The 16,438-nt window shown below is 33.5% G+C and overlaps 1 protein-coding gene across 1 annotated transcript; it reads left to right on the top strand.

Annotated features, from left to right (window-relative positions):
* Positions 1 to 4,914: 4,914 nt before the first annotated feature.
* Positions 4,915 to 6,656, top strand: LOC145051680 (flavanone 3-dioxygenase 3-like). Its single transcript, XM_078999535.1, has 3 exons — positions 4,915 to 5,230; positions 5,530 to 5,777; positions 5,855 to 6,656. Exons 1-3 carry the CDS (start codon positions 4,985 to 4,987, stop codon positions 6,429 to 6,431), a joined length of 1,071 nt encoding a protein of 356 aa, XP_078855661.1. The 5' UTR covers positions 4,915 to 4,984; the 3' UTR covers positions 6,432 to 6,656.
* Positions 6,657 to 16,438: the final 9,782 nt, after the last annotated feature.

Below are 16,438 nucleotides of genomic sequence, written 5' to 3'. Positions count from 1 at the left end.
CCAACTTCCCTTCCACTTCCGGCGCCGCTGCCACCCTTATGCCTCCCCTTCGTCTCCGACGCCGCCACCACTCACCTTGTTCGTTTTCTTTCCGATCGCCTAGCACGACCAAGATGGTCCTCATCACCGGAAACATTGAAGACCGTCGGGAGATGCCAACTGTCGTTCTTATATCGCTCCTGCCTTCGCCGGAGGAGCTGGAACGTGTTTACTGTCGTCGCGAAGTCTCACTTTTTCCGGTTCGTTGCTGCTACGCCACCTCATCTCCTCCCGTTAGCCGCCGCTGGTAGCCACCGTTGTGGCTACTTGAACTGTTGTGGCTGTCATCGTGAACCACCACCACTGCCGCCTCTCCGAGGGTTCTACCGCCGCCATACGCCGCTAGATCAACGGAAGGATCCGTTTTCAAGAAAATATGTGTGTGTGGGTGTTTATTTGGTTGGAAAACACATCACCACCACCGCAAGGTGGTGGCTGCCACCATACACCGCCATGTATGTGTATTTACATTAGTTAGGGTGTGTGTGTGTGCTTTGGTATTTCATTGTAAATTGTAAAAGGAAATGGAATAATGAGAAAGAAACCATAACCACCACCGTGAGGTGGTGATTGCCGCCACCGGCCGCCGTGTCGGGTGGCGGTGTGCTTGTCTTGTGAGTCGACTCGATTGGGGATGCTTGAAACCCTAATGGGCTCAAAGGAGCTTTAATGGGCCCAATAAGACTTAATGGACTTAATAAAACCTTAATGGACCCTAATGAAACCTTAATGGGCTTAATAATATTCTAGTGAGATTAATAGGCCCAATAAAGCCCTAATTGATCTAAAAGCCCAACAAATTAATTAATGGGCTAGTATTGGGTTGGAGACCCTAATTAGGGTTTGGAAAACCCTAATGCCATGAAACCCTAATTTGGGGGAATTAATCGGGACACACAGAAATTATTTAATAACTTGAGATATTAAATAATAAACTTTGGCAAAGATTAATCTAAGCGATAATGGACTTAATGGGTTAAGTAGGAAACTTAACCCTAATCATCATTTTATGTGAAACCCTAATTTCACTTGGGTTTATTGTTGGACCTTTCTTTTGGGCCTTGAGGGTTGGGTAATTAATGGGTCATCCAAAGTCAAGCCAATGAACTAGAATAATTTAATGGGCCTGGGTAAGGCCCATGTAAGGGGCTTGGGCCCAATTTGGAAAATTGGGCCTTAGATGGGCCATAGTTTGGGCCTTAATGATTTTATGGTGTTGGGCCTTAGAATGAGACCATGTATAGGCCTAGGCCCAATTTGGAAAATTAGGCCATGTGTTGGGCTTTGATTTCTAATTGACTTTGGGCCTATGGATTGGGCCTTGGGCTTGAATAAGCCAAGTTAGGGGTAATGTAGTAATTACCCAAAGAATATACTTATGGTTATGTATTGGGACCCAATTATTAATTGGGTGTTATTTTGGTGTTGACAGTTCGGGAATCTGTCAGCCAGCAGTTGGGGTCGAGTCTGCGGGACTTCAGCAAGTGTGGGATTGTGTCTTCGGGACTTCAACAATGTGAGGTGAGTTACCTTCCAGTAGCGGTGGGTCTAAGGTCACAATGCTGGCCCACTAGTAGGAGTTGTATGTTAGATGATTATCTTTGTGATATCATCTAGGTTTACTACTACCTGATATGTTATATGCTGGCATGATATGTTATATGTGATAGTAGTAGAGTTCGGTTGTTAGGACCGAAGGGTAGGTCAGACACCCCAGATATGTCTGACAGTATGTGATGATATGTTTATATGCTGGCATGATATGTTATATGTGATAGTGGTAGTAGGAGGGGAATAGTCCCCAAGTTCGGTTGTTAGGACCAAATGGTAGTTCAGACACCCCAGATATGTCTGATAATCTGTTACGTTATGATATGTGATAATAGTAGTAGTAGGGGTGAAATAGTCCCCGAGGTTCGGTCGTTAGGACCAAAGGGTAGTCAGCACCCCAGAATGGTTTGACATGGGTAGTCAGCACCCCATAATGGCTTGACATGGGTAGTCAGCACCCTAGAATGGCTTGACACAGGTAGGTCGGCACCCCAAAATGGCCGTACCGGGTAAGTCGGGCACCCCAGAAATGCCTGACAGTATGTATGGTATGTGGTATGATGGGGGAATTCACTAAGCTTTGTGCTTACAGTTTACAGCTTTGGTTTCAGGTACTCGTTTTCAAAGGAAATGAGACAGTTTGATCGCAGCGCATCACACTATGGTTTTCCGCACATGAGATCTTTGAGATTACACTCTGATATTGTTTTATGATAACATGTTTGATTATTTCTACTTTGGTTTTGACATGACATAATATTATAGATGTTTTATTACACTGTTGGTTTTAAAATGACGTAATTAAAAATGAAATTTTTGGCCTTTAAATTTGGGATATGTTACACACACACACACACACACACATATATATATATATATATACATACACAAAGAGAGAGAGAGTGTGTGTGTGTGTGTGTGAGAGAGAGAGAGAGAGTGAAAGAAATAAACAATACATATAAATTCTAAAAATCGGGTTGAATTGGATGTCAAATCGGTTGAACCAAAAAGTAGTCACTAGACCGGTTCAACTAAAAGTTGGTTTTTAAAAAATTACACCAAACTTAAATCACCCCAGAAACAAGTCAACAAAGAAAATGTTAATCTCTCAAAATTTAAGTTATATGGTGTTAATAAAAATATTCATATTTCCCTCCAAAAGAATTGTTTTCAACAAGTGATAGTGCAAATACATTTCTTTTAAGTAACATTTAAAAGAAAATAATGGTAGAATAGTCATTTTAATGTTTAGTTTGGTTTTGCACTTGCATGCAATGGCGTCTTTGTATTTTATCATAGTTTTATTTTAGGGATACAGGAAAATGACTTACCAGAGAATCATTTTTGTCATTTTCTTCACATTTAGGCAACTTCTTTATTTTTATACACATTTAACAATTTAAATTTTTATATGTGTTCACAAATTATGGTTGAATGTATACAAAAAAAAGTGGCCTACACTAGAACAAAACGAAAATTAATTACTATGATAAGTTAGTTTCTCCACTTTTAATAGTGATTTTATTTTTCATATTTGTTTGTATTATTTTTTTTCAAACATTATTTTTAAAATATCTATAATTTCCTAAATATCAATTAAATATTGATCAATTCTAAACTTTATATTTTAATTAATAAATATATTTTTGCTTTGTGAAATATTTTATATAGCCTCTTATAATTGTATTCTTTTGTTTATATACATATACAATATTTTTAAAGTAAATAGTAACTAACAATAAAATTAAATAAATTAAATATGTAACAATAAGTATGGAGAGTCTTTTGAAAAATAAAAAGAAAATATTACTTAGCAAATAAAAAAATCTATATAATGTAAATATTTTAAAATTATTAAACTTTTTAATACTTTTTAGTTAGAAGTTTATAAACTTTTAATTTTCTTAATACAACATTTTAAACTAATAGTTAACGAAAGTATTTTAAAATGTTATAAAAAAATATTAAGTTGCCATACAAAATCTGTGAAACACTTTAAAATTGTTGTAAAAAAAATTTAGAGATAATTGTATGAAAGTTATAAAATAAATTGTATGAAAATGTAAATAAAAAAAAAGTTTAAAACTTGTAAGAAAATTTTAAAATATCATTTCTAATAAATGAATGTTTTTTTCCACTTGTCAAATTCTCAAGAGTTTTGTCACATGTAATTTTGTGGGAGTTTTAGAATTATTATTTTCCACTTGTCATATTTTGGGAATTTCCATTTTTTAAAATAAAATTCCACAAAATTCTAACAAGTTTTATAAAGAAAAAGAATTGTTCTATTAATTTGATAATAAAGTTTCATACATACTCTAAAAAATATTTAATTTTTTTTATAAATGTTCTAAAAGATTACATTATTTATGTAAAAATGTTATTTTATAAAATATTTGGTTTAAAAACACTTGCATTAAAATTATATGAAAGTATATATATATATATATATATATATATATATATATATATATATATATATATATATATATAAAGTTTAAAACATTGTATTAGAAAAACCTATAGGAAAAAATATCTTTAAAATGTTATAAGAAATTATAAATAGTCTTAAGAAATTTGTAAAAAAAATATTGTTCACATTCATATAATTTTATTTTTACATTTGAACATTTAATTTGTTAAATGTATTCACATATTATCATTGACACCTGTTATATGAGATGACAATGGTAATATGGGAGCACATGTAACAAGTTAAATAGTCAAATGTGTAAAAAAAAAAAGTTGCTTAAACGTGAAAAAAACGAAAAAATAATTACCCTCACAAGTCATTTTCCTTTTATTTTATAGTTCTTATGCAAATCTCTCGGAATAACATAAACCTAAAAGGAATCTTGATTCAAGTGAAGGTAAAATTTTGTCTTTTAATGCACCATGGCTATCAATACTTACAAATGACGCCAATAGTTTGCGACTATATTTAACAACTTTAATGAAGACCGATGGCACTGAAAATTATGTCACTAATGGAGTAACGATTGCTTATTATATTAGAAAGTTTTGTTTTCAAATAAATTACTCATGTAGTACACGTATGTGCTATGGTTTCTATTCTTCTTTCAAGATAAGTTTGGATTTTACTACGTATGTGCTATATGGCTTCTATTCTTCTTTCAAGATAAGTTTGGATTTTGGAGTTCTTTTCTGTTACTTCAAGTTTTCTTTTATTCTTCTTTCCACGTTCCTTTAAATACATAAGAATATACATTGTGCTGTGCATTCAAAGTACTTGGTACATATATATGAGATAACCACAAACTTTAATTAATATAAATAAATGTGGTCATTTCAATCTTTTAGCCTATAAATACAAAGGATTCATGACCTTTTTTTTTTTTTATCCCAAACTTCCAATAAAGGAGCGACGGAGAGAATGGAAGCAAAGGGAAATGTATCGGATAGTTCATTTACCAGTGTCACCTCACTTACCCTAAAAAGTCCAAAAAAAATTCCCCAACAATATGTTCTTCCTTCTTTTCAACGATCAAACCATAGCCTTCTTGATCACATATCTACTGAATTTCCAATCATCGACCTTTCCATACTCAACCACCCTGCTCACATGCCCAAACTAATCAATGAAGTTGGTGCTGCCTGCAAGAAACTTGGGTTCTTTCAGGTATCTATTAGGCTGCATTTGCAACACGGGAGTAGATGGAACGAGCTTTCTACAACTATTTTCGATAAAGAGGGCGTCACATTCACAGTCTTTTGCACAGACACATACTCAAGAGGAAATCTTTATCCAACCCTTTTGAGTGGTAAAAACTTTGTCATCAACATGAGTTGCATTCCCAATCAAATGCACGCCCAAGTAGTAATTAATTAAAACTTGTTCTATCCTATTTTACTGTGCATGCAATTAATTGTATTTTGAGATTTTATTGTTCCCGATAAAAAAAAAGTGTGTATTTGAAGGTAATAAACCATGGAATTCCTAGTTGGGTCATGAAAGATGCAATAGACTCTGCTAAAGAATTCTTTAGGTTGCCAAGCGACAAGAAGATGTGTTTTGCTTCTGCCGATGTTCACGCCCCTGTTAGATATGGCACCAGTATGAATCATGTGATAGACAAGGTGCTGTTTTGGAGAGACTTCATCAAGCATTATGCTAATCCGATATCAGAATGGATCCATCTATGGCCATCGGATCCTCCAAGTTACAGGTAATTAATTGTTTTACCAATTTGGATACAATTAATTAAGCACGACTTTGATCACTTTATTTTTTTTTTTTACACAGAGAGAAGATGGGAAGCTATGCAAAGGCGGCAAACACATTACAGAAGCAATTAATGGAAGTGATCATGGAAAGCTTAGGACTGAATGCGGATTACTTACATGATGACATAGAAGAAGGTTCACAAGTCATGGCTGTCAACTGCTACCCGGCCTGCCCGGAACCAGATCTTGCACTAGGGATGCCACCACACACGGATTATGGAACCCTCACCATCTTAAATCAAAGCCAGCAAGGACTTCAAATTATGGACCAAGATAAAAAATGGCGCGCGGTTCCATTTGTTCATGGTGCCCTAATAGTTCAGTTGGGAGATCAATTTGAAGTGTTGAGTAATGGAAGATACAAGAGTATACGTCATAGAGCCATTCTTGACACGCATAAACAGCGCCTGTCAATTGCTAGTATTCATAGTATGCCCATGGAGAAAAAAGTAGGACCAGCACCTGAGCTAATTGATGAGCAACACCCCATTGCCTACAAAGAAGGGAGCTTCAGTGGATTTCTTGATCACATCTCTGTTAAATCTGTATCAGAAGAAGATACCTACCTCGACATGTTAAAAATCCATGAAGCATGATATAAACAAGCATCGAAATTCGAAGGAAGATTTATCATGATGAAGCTTACAGAAGTTATATGATTCAGGGTGTGGTGTGGGCCCACAATATATAGGCCCTCTACTTTTATTAAGTGTACGCCTAAATGTGTAAAAAAGACAAAATTATAGGCTAACCTTTCCCTTGTTTTGTACGTTAAATATGTTTGTCCGATCTATGAAAATAATGAACATTATAAGATTACTATATACGAAAAGCTTAAATATGTTGTTCTACTTCCAATATTATTTAACCTAATTGTAATTTTTATCCGATAATCTAGAATTCATATAAATTTATAATTGAAGTTTAGCATATAGATGTTTCAAAAGTTAAAAGCCCAAATGCGGTGCCTTTACTATCAATGGAGAAATGAAACCATTTCTAGAAGGGAATATCATTAAGGTAATTAATTTTTTGGTATGTTCACGTCTAAATAATTATCATTTTTTTATATATCCAGGTAATAAACTTGTTGAAAGTGTTCATATATGACCATTATGACCTGTTATAGCAGGTTAAGTCCTAGATGTGAACGCTTTCAATAAGTTCGTTACCTAAATATATAAAAAAATAGTTAGCCAAATATAAACAAAACGAAAAGTAAAAATTAAATTACACGAATGGTCCCTGTGGTTTGAGGGAATTTATGTTTTTGATCCCTAACTTATTTTTTTAACTTGGATGGTCTCTACTGTTTATTTTTGTTGTGCGTTTGGTCCCTTTCATACCTAAAAAGACTATTGTGCCCTTATTAATTTATTTTTTAATTAATTTTCTTATTTATGTATTTATTTTTTTACATATTTAAAAACATTAATAGCCCACACATATTTGTATCTCCTCGGATGATTCCTACTGTTTTTTTTAATTAATTTATTTTTTTAACTCGGATGGTCTTTACTGTTTAATTTTCTTACGAGCTTAGTCTCTGTCTTACCTAAAAAGACTATTGTGCCCTTATTAATTTATTTTTTTAATTAATTTTCTTGTTCATGTACTTATGTTTTATATATTTAAGAAAAATTAGTAGACCTCACATATTTGTATCTCCTCACCATCCCATCTCTCATCATTCTCAACTTCTATTTGTTTTCCATCTTTAATGATATCGACGTCTTCATCATCACTTCTTTTTTCAGTCCTTCAACTCCGTCGAATCAACACCACAACGCACTAAAGATGAAGAGACAGTAGGTTATGGTGTTGGTTCGCCAAAGTTGAAGTACTAAAAAAGAAGGATGGTGAAGACGTCGATGTTACTAAAGCTGGAAAAGAAATATAAATTTTGGAGGATGAGAGATGAGATGGTGACCAGTAAGACCGAAATTAAATTTCTCAAATGTGGTTTCAGGTTTATGTTGAGAAGATATAGATATGTGGGGTATATTAAATTTTTTAAATATATAAAAAATAAATACATAAATAAGAAAATTAATTAAAAAATTAATAAGGGAAAAATAGTTTTTTTAGGTAAGATAGAGACCGAACGCGTACCATAAATAAACAGTAAGGACCATCCGAGTTTAAAAAAATTAATTAAAAATAAACAGTATGAATCATCCGAGGAGATACAAATATGTGTAGTCTATTAATTTTTTTAAATATGTAAAAAATAAAAACATAAATAAGAAAATTAATTAAAAAATAAATTAATAAGGGCACAATAGTCTTTTTAGGTAAAACAGGACCAAATGCGTAACAAAAATAAACAGTAGGGACCATCCAAGTTAAAAAAAATAAGTTATGAAACAAAAACATAAATTCTCCTAAACCATAGGGACCATTTGTGTAATTTAATTTTTACTTTTCGTTTTGTTTATATTTGGGTAACTATTTATTTTGTACACATATAGGTAACGAACTTGTTAAAAGCGTTCACATCTAGAATTTAACCTGCTATAGTAGGTCATAATGGTCATATGTGAACACTTCCAACAAATTTGTTGCCTAGATATGTACAAAAAAAAAAGATAGTTACCCAGATGTAAACATACCGAAAAGTTAATTACCTTAACAAATCATATTCCCTTTGTAGAAACAAATTAACAAGTAAAAAAAATGAAAATAATCTATATTAAGCCCATTAAAATTGTTTTATTGGTTGTCCTCCATAAGTCTTTGCAAAACTATTAGGTTTTAGAATACCATCCAGAATTTTCTCGATCTTAACCGGGTAATTTAAGGGAAAGTAGATATAATATAAATGAAAATACAGCTCAATTCGGGCATCATCAGTTTTACTTCCAATCACTTTTCAAATCCCAAATATTAAGCGATCAACTGGAAATTGGAAGGAAGAAAAAACGAAAAGGCAAAGGAAACGAAGTCGAGGAACTTACATGATACGACAAAGAAGAGCAGCGGTGGATCCAAATATGAGTTGCGTCGATAAAGAAAGCAGTGATAGTGTCGATTTCACTCAATCGTAACTTCTAAATTAGAAAATAATGAAAACAAATAAACAACGTAGATTAGATACTTGACACCATAGATGGATGGAAGATTGAGGAATGCGTCTTTCTACAGGAATTAATGCTTAGTTTGATAGTTTCCCTCATCTCGGTTTCGTTCTCGCGTCTTTGAAACTTTTGGGCCTTGTGAGGGCGAGCATATTGCAGTTGCACATAGGGTGGCAAATCGTGCTCTAGTTTCATGTTTCGTGTTTCTGTTGACACAGACAATGTTTTATGTAACACGAACACGACACGACACGATGTTGTGTTTTTTTTAACTAACACGAAAATGAACGAATTAAAAAACGACAGACACGACACGACGCGAAAATTATATCATATACTAAAAACTAGTTTATTTAATGAATACTTTATCAAATATAACATGAAAAACACGACAAACATGAAAAACACGATAAAGAACTGCTAAATCGTGTCAATTTCGTGTTGAATTTTGAACACGAACACACCACGACACGACATCGTGTTTTTTACAGTTAACACAAACACGAATTCAAATTTCAATTTCGTCCCAATTTTGTTTCGTGTCGTGCATTTTTGTCGTGTCGTGTCGTGTCATAAATTGTCATCCCTAGTTGCACGTAGAGATATGCACACTTGCGGTCTTATCACTTATGTCGGTCTTGGATCGATTTTAAAACGATTTGGTTTTCTACGACTAGTATCGAAACAGTTCGGTAGAGAGTCCTAAATAGTCTCGAGTTGGAATTTTTTGATCCTGACTTTTTTTTGGGACAGGTCTTTCTTTGATCAAGTCTTTTTTAGAGTAGTTTCGGTTTTGCATACATCTTTTCCGGTTGGGTTTCAGGTTTTTTTCAGGTTGAATTTCAATATATTTCGATTTTGAATTTTCAGGTAATAAATATATGATTAACACCAAAATGATACATTAAGATTCATTAAAAATGATATACTAAAATTTAATAAAAAAAAAAGAAGGGAAAACGTTAGGTAAATGTGATTAAAAATGTGTAATTAACACAAAAATAGAATTTATATAAATTTTCGCTTCCATTTTTTTAGACCTCTCGGAATGATCCGGTCTTTTTTTGGTTCTGAGAATGGTTTGTTCCTTTTTTTGGACCGGTCCCGGTCCCGGATGATTGGACTGATCCTTTTTTGGTCTGTTTCATTTTAGATCATTTGGTCTCAGGTTTTTTTACCATGACATGTCCCTTTGTTCATGTCTAGTTGCACATTCTTATTATCGGCCATTATATTGGACTATAAAGTCAATGAGAAGTTTGACTTTATTCATTAGAAGAACGTTTAATAGTTTTATTAGAGAAGAAGTCATGTCATCAATGTTAGTTAAAGTTAATTGTAAATTTGTTAACTTTCTTTCCTTTCTGATTAATATATATATAGAATTTATTGTGTTATTGAATAAAATGAAGATTTCATTTCATATCTATTTTCTTTAATCTTCATTCTATTCTACATGCATAATTTTAGAGGGAGAGTCTTTGATCATTCACTCTTTTCTCCTCTTCTTTGATTCTCTTTCACTTCGATTGTCAATTTTGAGGCTAGTTCATTAGATCCTACAGTAGGATTTAATGTATCTAACATCGAGATTTCAAGTCCTTTTGATCTCAGTTTATCTAATAATCCAAGCACAATTCTTTTCTCAAAAATCTTGAATGGCACAAGTTTTGTTGCATGGAAAAAATCGATGACACTTGACCTTTCTACAAAGAACAAGATGTGTTTTGTTGATTTATCGCTTAGTCCTCTAGACAAAAATTCCAATTCCTTTCCAAATTGGAATCAAATCAATTCAATGGTGATTTCATGGATTCTGAATTCGTTAACGAAAGAAATTGCTAATAGCGTCTTGTTTATTTAAACAAAGCAAGATATTTGGTTTGAGTTGAATCGAAGGTATGAACAATCAAATGAAGCATTAATATAGCAAATTCATAAACATTTATACTCTGTTCATCAAGGATCTGAAGATTTCTCAAGCTACTTCACAAAAATTATTCATTTTTGAATCAACATTTTCATTACTTTTCGCTAATGAAGTGACATTAATCACAAACATTTTTGAACAATCAACACATTCCTCTTCCTTGATTTCACTAATACTTTCAGAATCACCTTCGATATCAGCAAAATTTTATTGAGTACTTTGTTTATAATTCTCAATCCTTTTTAGGATTTTGATTGTTTTCATTTTTGGTCAAAGTCTCATTCACAATATGAACAAGTTCATCGGTATTTAAACAATCATTAATATTCACAAACCATATGCATATGAATCATTAGGAATAGTATCATAATTAGCTACTTTACTTTCGCAATCAAAAGTAGTCACATCCAGTAGTTCTCTTTTGAAAGTAATAAAGGGAGTAGCTTCCAATGTTGTTCTTTACATATTTCCGATGAATGATAAAGGTCTATCAACTTTCCATATAGACGCTTAGCTATATTACAGTAAATGTTTCTTTGTTTTACTAACATGCTAGTGTCCATACAAATTGAATCCCTATCAATCATAATGTTTTTAATTTTTTAACTCCAAGCCTTCTATCTTACTATTCTTCTCCTCCAACAAATTATGAGCTTCATAAAGTAAAGACTTAGATTAATTTCTTCGCTTCACTACTCATAGAGATCAACGTGTCATTTAGGTAAGAGCATGTATCATCAAAGTCAGATAAAATAACATGATAAGAATTCAAAGGAACATTACAAGAAACAAGAAGATCATGTACCTTTGCAGTCAATGGCGACTTTGGTGCAGTTGTAACAAAACAGCTTCCAGATAGCTCTTCATCTTATTCTTCACTCTCTTCTCCTTTCTCATTCTCCATGATTTCCTAATCAACATCTTCATCATCATCACCAACCAAACTCTTTCCTCCAGATTGACCCTCTTCATACTTTGGGAGCAAGACTCCATGTATTGGATGATGCATCTCCTTGTTATTGGAGCCAGAGGACCAAATTTGATATGTCCATTATCAGTAGCACCCTTCGCCATCAATGAAAGATTCTTGGACTTTGTGGGAAGTTCTTCTAGTTTCATAGAGTAGTAATCCTCATCCTTTACTTTCTCCTTCTTCTCCCCCTTCTTCCTTCACATGCAGTCCTTCACAAGATGATTGTATCTGTTACAATAGTTGCGGTTGTAACCAGAATCACCTTTCAACTTCTTCTGAATCTTCTTTTCTTCTTCCTTCTTCTCTACTTTCTCAACACCTTTTTGTCCTGCACATGTGTTTTTATCGGCTTCTTCTCTGAATTGTTCTTGAAATTCCAACTATTTGGCTTCTTGTAGAATTTTTTCACCCTATTATTGGAATAGTAGACATCAAATTCATCATCAGAGTTGACTAGAAAACCCTCTTCACCTTCTTTTTCTTCTTCATCAGACTCATTCTCTTTCGCATTTGTGTTGGAGCCTAGAGCCATTTGTGACACCAAAATTTTTTTTTTTTGCAAAATTTTTAAACTTTTAAACTCATCTTAAATTAAATCAAACAACTGAAAAAGTCATAACACAATCCATCAAACTTAACAATCATATAAAATAAGTGCGGAAGAAATAACAATAATAAGGTCCCAACAAAAATAACTAGTAGCGATGTCCCGGTGCTCCATGTCAAGCCTTAGCCTCTTTAATCTTGACGCCTGAAAAGTTATAAGGGAAACCGTCAGCACAAAGCTTATTGAATTCAAACAAGGTCATTGTACTAACATTCATATTTACTAACCCTAATCCATTTTCCAAGTATAATTGTATAATAAGGGCAAAGAACGAATCAATGCCTATAATACAAGAAGGACTTGTAGGTTTGAATCGCACCGGGAGGATCCCGTATCATTTGGCCCTAATCACTACACCTCACGATGAGTATTACGTTGGTGATCTTACCTACCCACCGCACCGGTAAATCCGTATCCTTTGGTGGTGTCCCCATATCCATGATTAGTTACATACAGTGCACATGTATGAATTAAAACAATAGTTATATAGCACGCTTTTATAATAAATTCAAATAATCACACACGAGCTAACTAGCAAACACAATCATCAATACAACAGTGTGAGAGAGCTCACCTTGAGTGAGTAGTAAGGATAGCTAACAATCAAATAATGCTACCAAGCTTGAGCAAACTTCAAAACCTCGCCTAAGAAGGACTAAATGTTAGAAAGGAGAAGTAATGAAGCTATGAGTTGTGAAAAGAGTAATCACATCAAGCTCTAAAACAGACCTGCTGTTTAAAACGAATTTACTTCGAAATCTAAAACAGAAACATAGCTTTAACTAAATTTTATAGGAAACTATGATTGTTCAGGATTCTAGAACTATAAAGAACTCCTTCTTACTCCAAAAGATGAATTAAATATGAATTTTACAAAAAGGTGTATCACTTCTGTCTCCAACAAGACAGTCAAGTGATGTTGGCCAATTCTACCCAACTTTTGAGTAGAATTCGTCCAAACCAAAATTCAGAGAAGTAAATGACATACAAATGAAAGTCTCAGAGTTGGAATTGAATGGAAAGCATCTCCCAAACGCCGGATATAAAATTCACATTGTGGACAATCACAACACTTGCAAAAGCTGGTGACTGCCCACTGATCTAGAGTGTGGATCCATTCTAACCAATTTATAATTGGAAATAACATCCCATCTGCTCCAGATCTTAAATTCATAATATAAGGAACATATAGAAACTTGGAATTACTTTAGACCCTTTTCCAAGCCTTAGAAATGATGAAAACAAAATGACATATCAGAACAGACCCGGATCAAACCTAACAGCAAAGATGTCATTATTGCCCATGGATAAATTCCTTATCAGTGATGTTGGCCTGCTTAAGAAAGTTATCCAACTCAATTTTTGAACTTTGGGCACTGGTTTGGGGTCCGTTTGAGTTCTAGAGCTTAAGATATGTGTTTTACAAAATGACTACAGATCTGATGGAAAACAGAATCATAGCCACCCGTGATTCCTTTTTGGCTTATCCATCCTTCTCCCTTTGAAACACATTTTCAGATGTGTTCATCATCCCAATTTATTCCCCATGATCATGGTGGTACTAAAAAGGGTTAGGTATCATTAGGATTTGATTTTTCCACAAGAATGTAATAATAATCAACATGAAAATGAACATAAAGCACATAAAATCACCACTCTCCCTTTTAGGGTTTCTATGATCTTTTGCAATATGTAATCCCCTAGATCCATCATCCACCATATATGGGGTGAAGATAGGATCTTGATATGATTTATAACATACAATTCTTTGCAAATATCAAAAGAGATACAAATCAAATAAGAAGGAGTAGAAGTGAAGATGAAATCATAAAACTAGAACAAGGTTATGAATCAAGTTGTAAGAAATGATAAGGAGGTTCATACTAATATGAATCAAGGCTAGAAATGAACAAGAATTAAGCTCCAAACAACAGCCCCTTGGCTGCTCTTGATCCCAAAGAGAGAGAGAGAGAGAGAGAGAGAGAAGGACGGTGTGAGGGAGAGAGAGTAGAGTTTAGAGTGTTTTCCTTGTGTGTGTTCCAAATGACTCAATTAACACATTAAGTACTATTTACTAGATGGACTTTGAAAATAGGCCCATAGCCCATGGACTTCAATAAAAGGAGTTTACAAGATGATCAAAAGAGTCCAATAACATAAGAAATCAAACCTTGGTTAAATAAATTAACCCAAGGTTACAAGAATAATTAAATTAAATTAACTAAACGTACCGAGAAAAATCAAGGTGTTACACCATTCGACCTCTAAAATTCATTTTGTTCTCTTTAACAATGTCCTTTACTTCCGACTCATGTGCTTTCAGAATATTATAGAGATTCGACAAAGAATGGGTGTCGAAATTCTCTTGAGTCTTAATCATGAGATAAATATTTCTCCATTCCTTTCCCAACCCCAAAACCAAGGTAAGATTTAACTCCATGGTTGTACGAACAACTCCATATCTTTTTCATTTGAAGATAAGCTCATTAAACCTATCTTAATATGATTCAATAGTCTCATTATCCTTTTGCTTAAAATCGGCCAATTCCGACAAGCATAGCGTCACAGATCACTCTTTGGTTCTTTCATTCCCTTGATACTTTTCCTTCAAAGTATCCCAAATATTCTTCACTGTCTTGCATCCTCAAACATAGTTGTAAACAACATGTCACATCCCCAAACTGAGATAGCGGAAACATTCAGGGGTGGAGGGCGTCATGTATAGTATCATAACAATGCACAATAGTAAAACAAGCAACAACATCCATTGCATTAATAAAATAATTAATACATGTGTGCTCATTGTATAGTTGTATGACACCAAAAATGTATAGCAAAAATAAAAGACGAGTCTTGAACATGCTCCGTCTTCTCAAAATCTGTGCTAGTATACCTGTCTACTGGTTCCCTCAGAATACAAGTTATTTTGAAAGAGAGTATCAACATTTAAGTTGTTGAGTTCATAAGTATTTAGTGTCTAATGTTTGTATTTGTTTCATGAAAATGATAGTATACTTCCCAGAAAATCCTATATTTTCTGCTTAAAATGAAAAGTAGTCTTTTACCCAAGACCCAATTGTTTGTATGTTTTGTTCTCTTGAAATAGTGTAAAATGTATGTCTGTACTTGAAATAGCATAAATGTATGTTTGTACTCGACATAGTATAACTGTGTGTTTTCCATATTTGTAAACTATCTTTACTAGAAAAATAGTATGCTTCGTTCAAGTGTGAACATCACTGTATGTATCTGATAGAAGATAATATCTTTTAGTAGTTTTGTTTAAAATAAAACCACTGAAGAAATGTTTGTCTTCTAAACCTAATTGTTTTTGTTAACGTTTTATTGTGATTGAGGTTATAACCATACGTAATTGACTAGTATAAAACACAACGTATTCAGGCGTCGAAAAAGGTATGACATTTGTCACACGTAGACCTACCAGTCCCAACTGTAGCTAACAGTCAAGGTGCGGGATTGTTAATCTCGTATAGATCTATACACAAACTCATGCTCTCCCTCCAGGAGACTTAGCTTATAAGACATGACTTAGCAAGAATGTTGTTAAGTACCATGAAGTAGTAATTCACATTCTAGTTAACTTGTTTACGCATGTATATATTTCTTGTTCTTGTAGATGAATAGTGTACATTGTAATGAAAGGTAATAGTATGTATGTATTGATTCATGTAATGTTTCTATGATCAAGAAAATAGTATGAACTAATCTCTAAACTATACCTATTATAGTTTACTAGTATGTTTGTTTGAACTGTAAGTGATTTGTAGAAAAGACTCATTTTCCCAGCATATGAAACTGAATTAAGTATGTTCTTGAAAATGAGATTTAATATTCATGTATATATTTAGCATGTATAATTATGATTTAGCCTACAGTTGGACTAGTGATCCTACCCTAAGCCCACAACCAAACAAGGAACATGAGTTACGGTATTAGCAATAGTCCTAAGTCCGTTAAAACATGATTATACATAAATATACAAACGAATATGATTT

Source organism: Lactuca serriola, chromosome 5 (genome assembly GCF_051521515.1).
Source record: "Lactuca serriola cultivar US96UC23 chromosome 5, Lser_US96UC23_V15, whole genome shotgun sequence".
NCBI lineage: Eukaryota > Viridiplantae > Streptophyta > Magnoliopsida > Asterales > Asteraceae > Lactuca > Lactuca serriola.
This window is presented reverse-complemented; position numbering and strand designations above follow the sequence as displayed.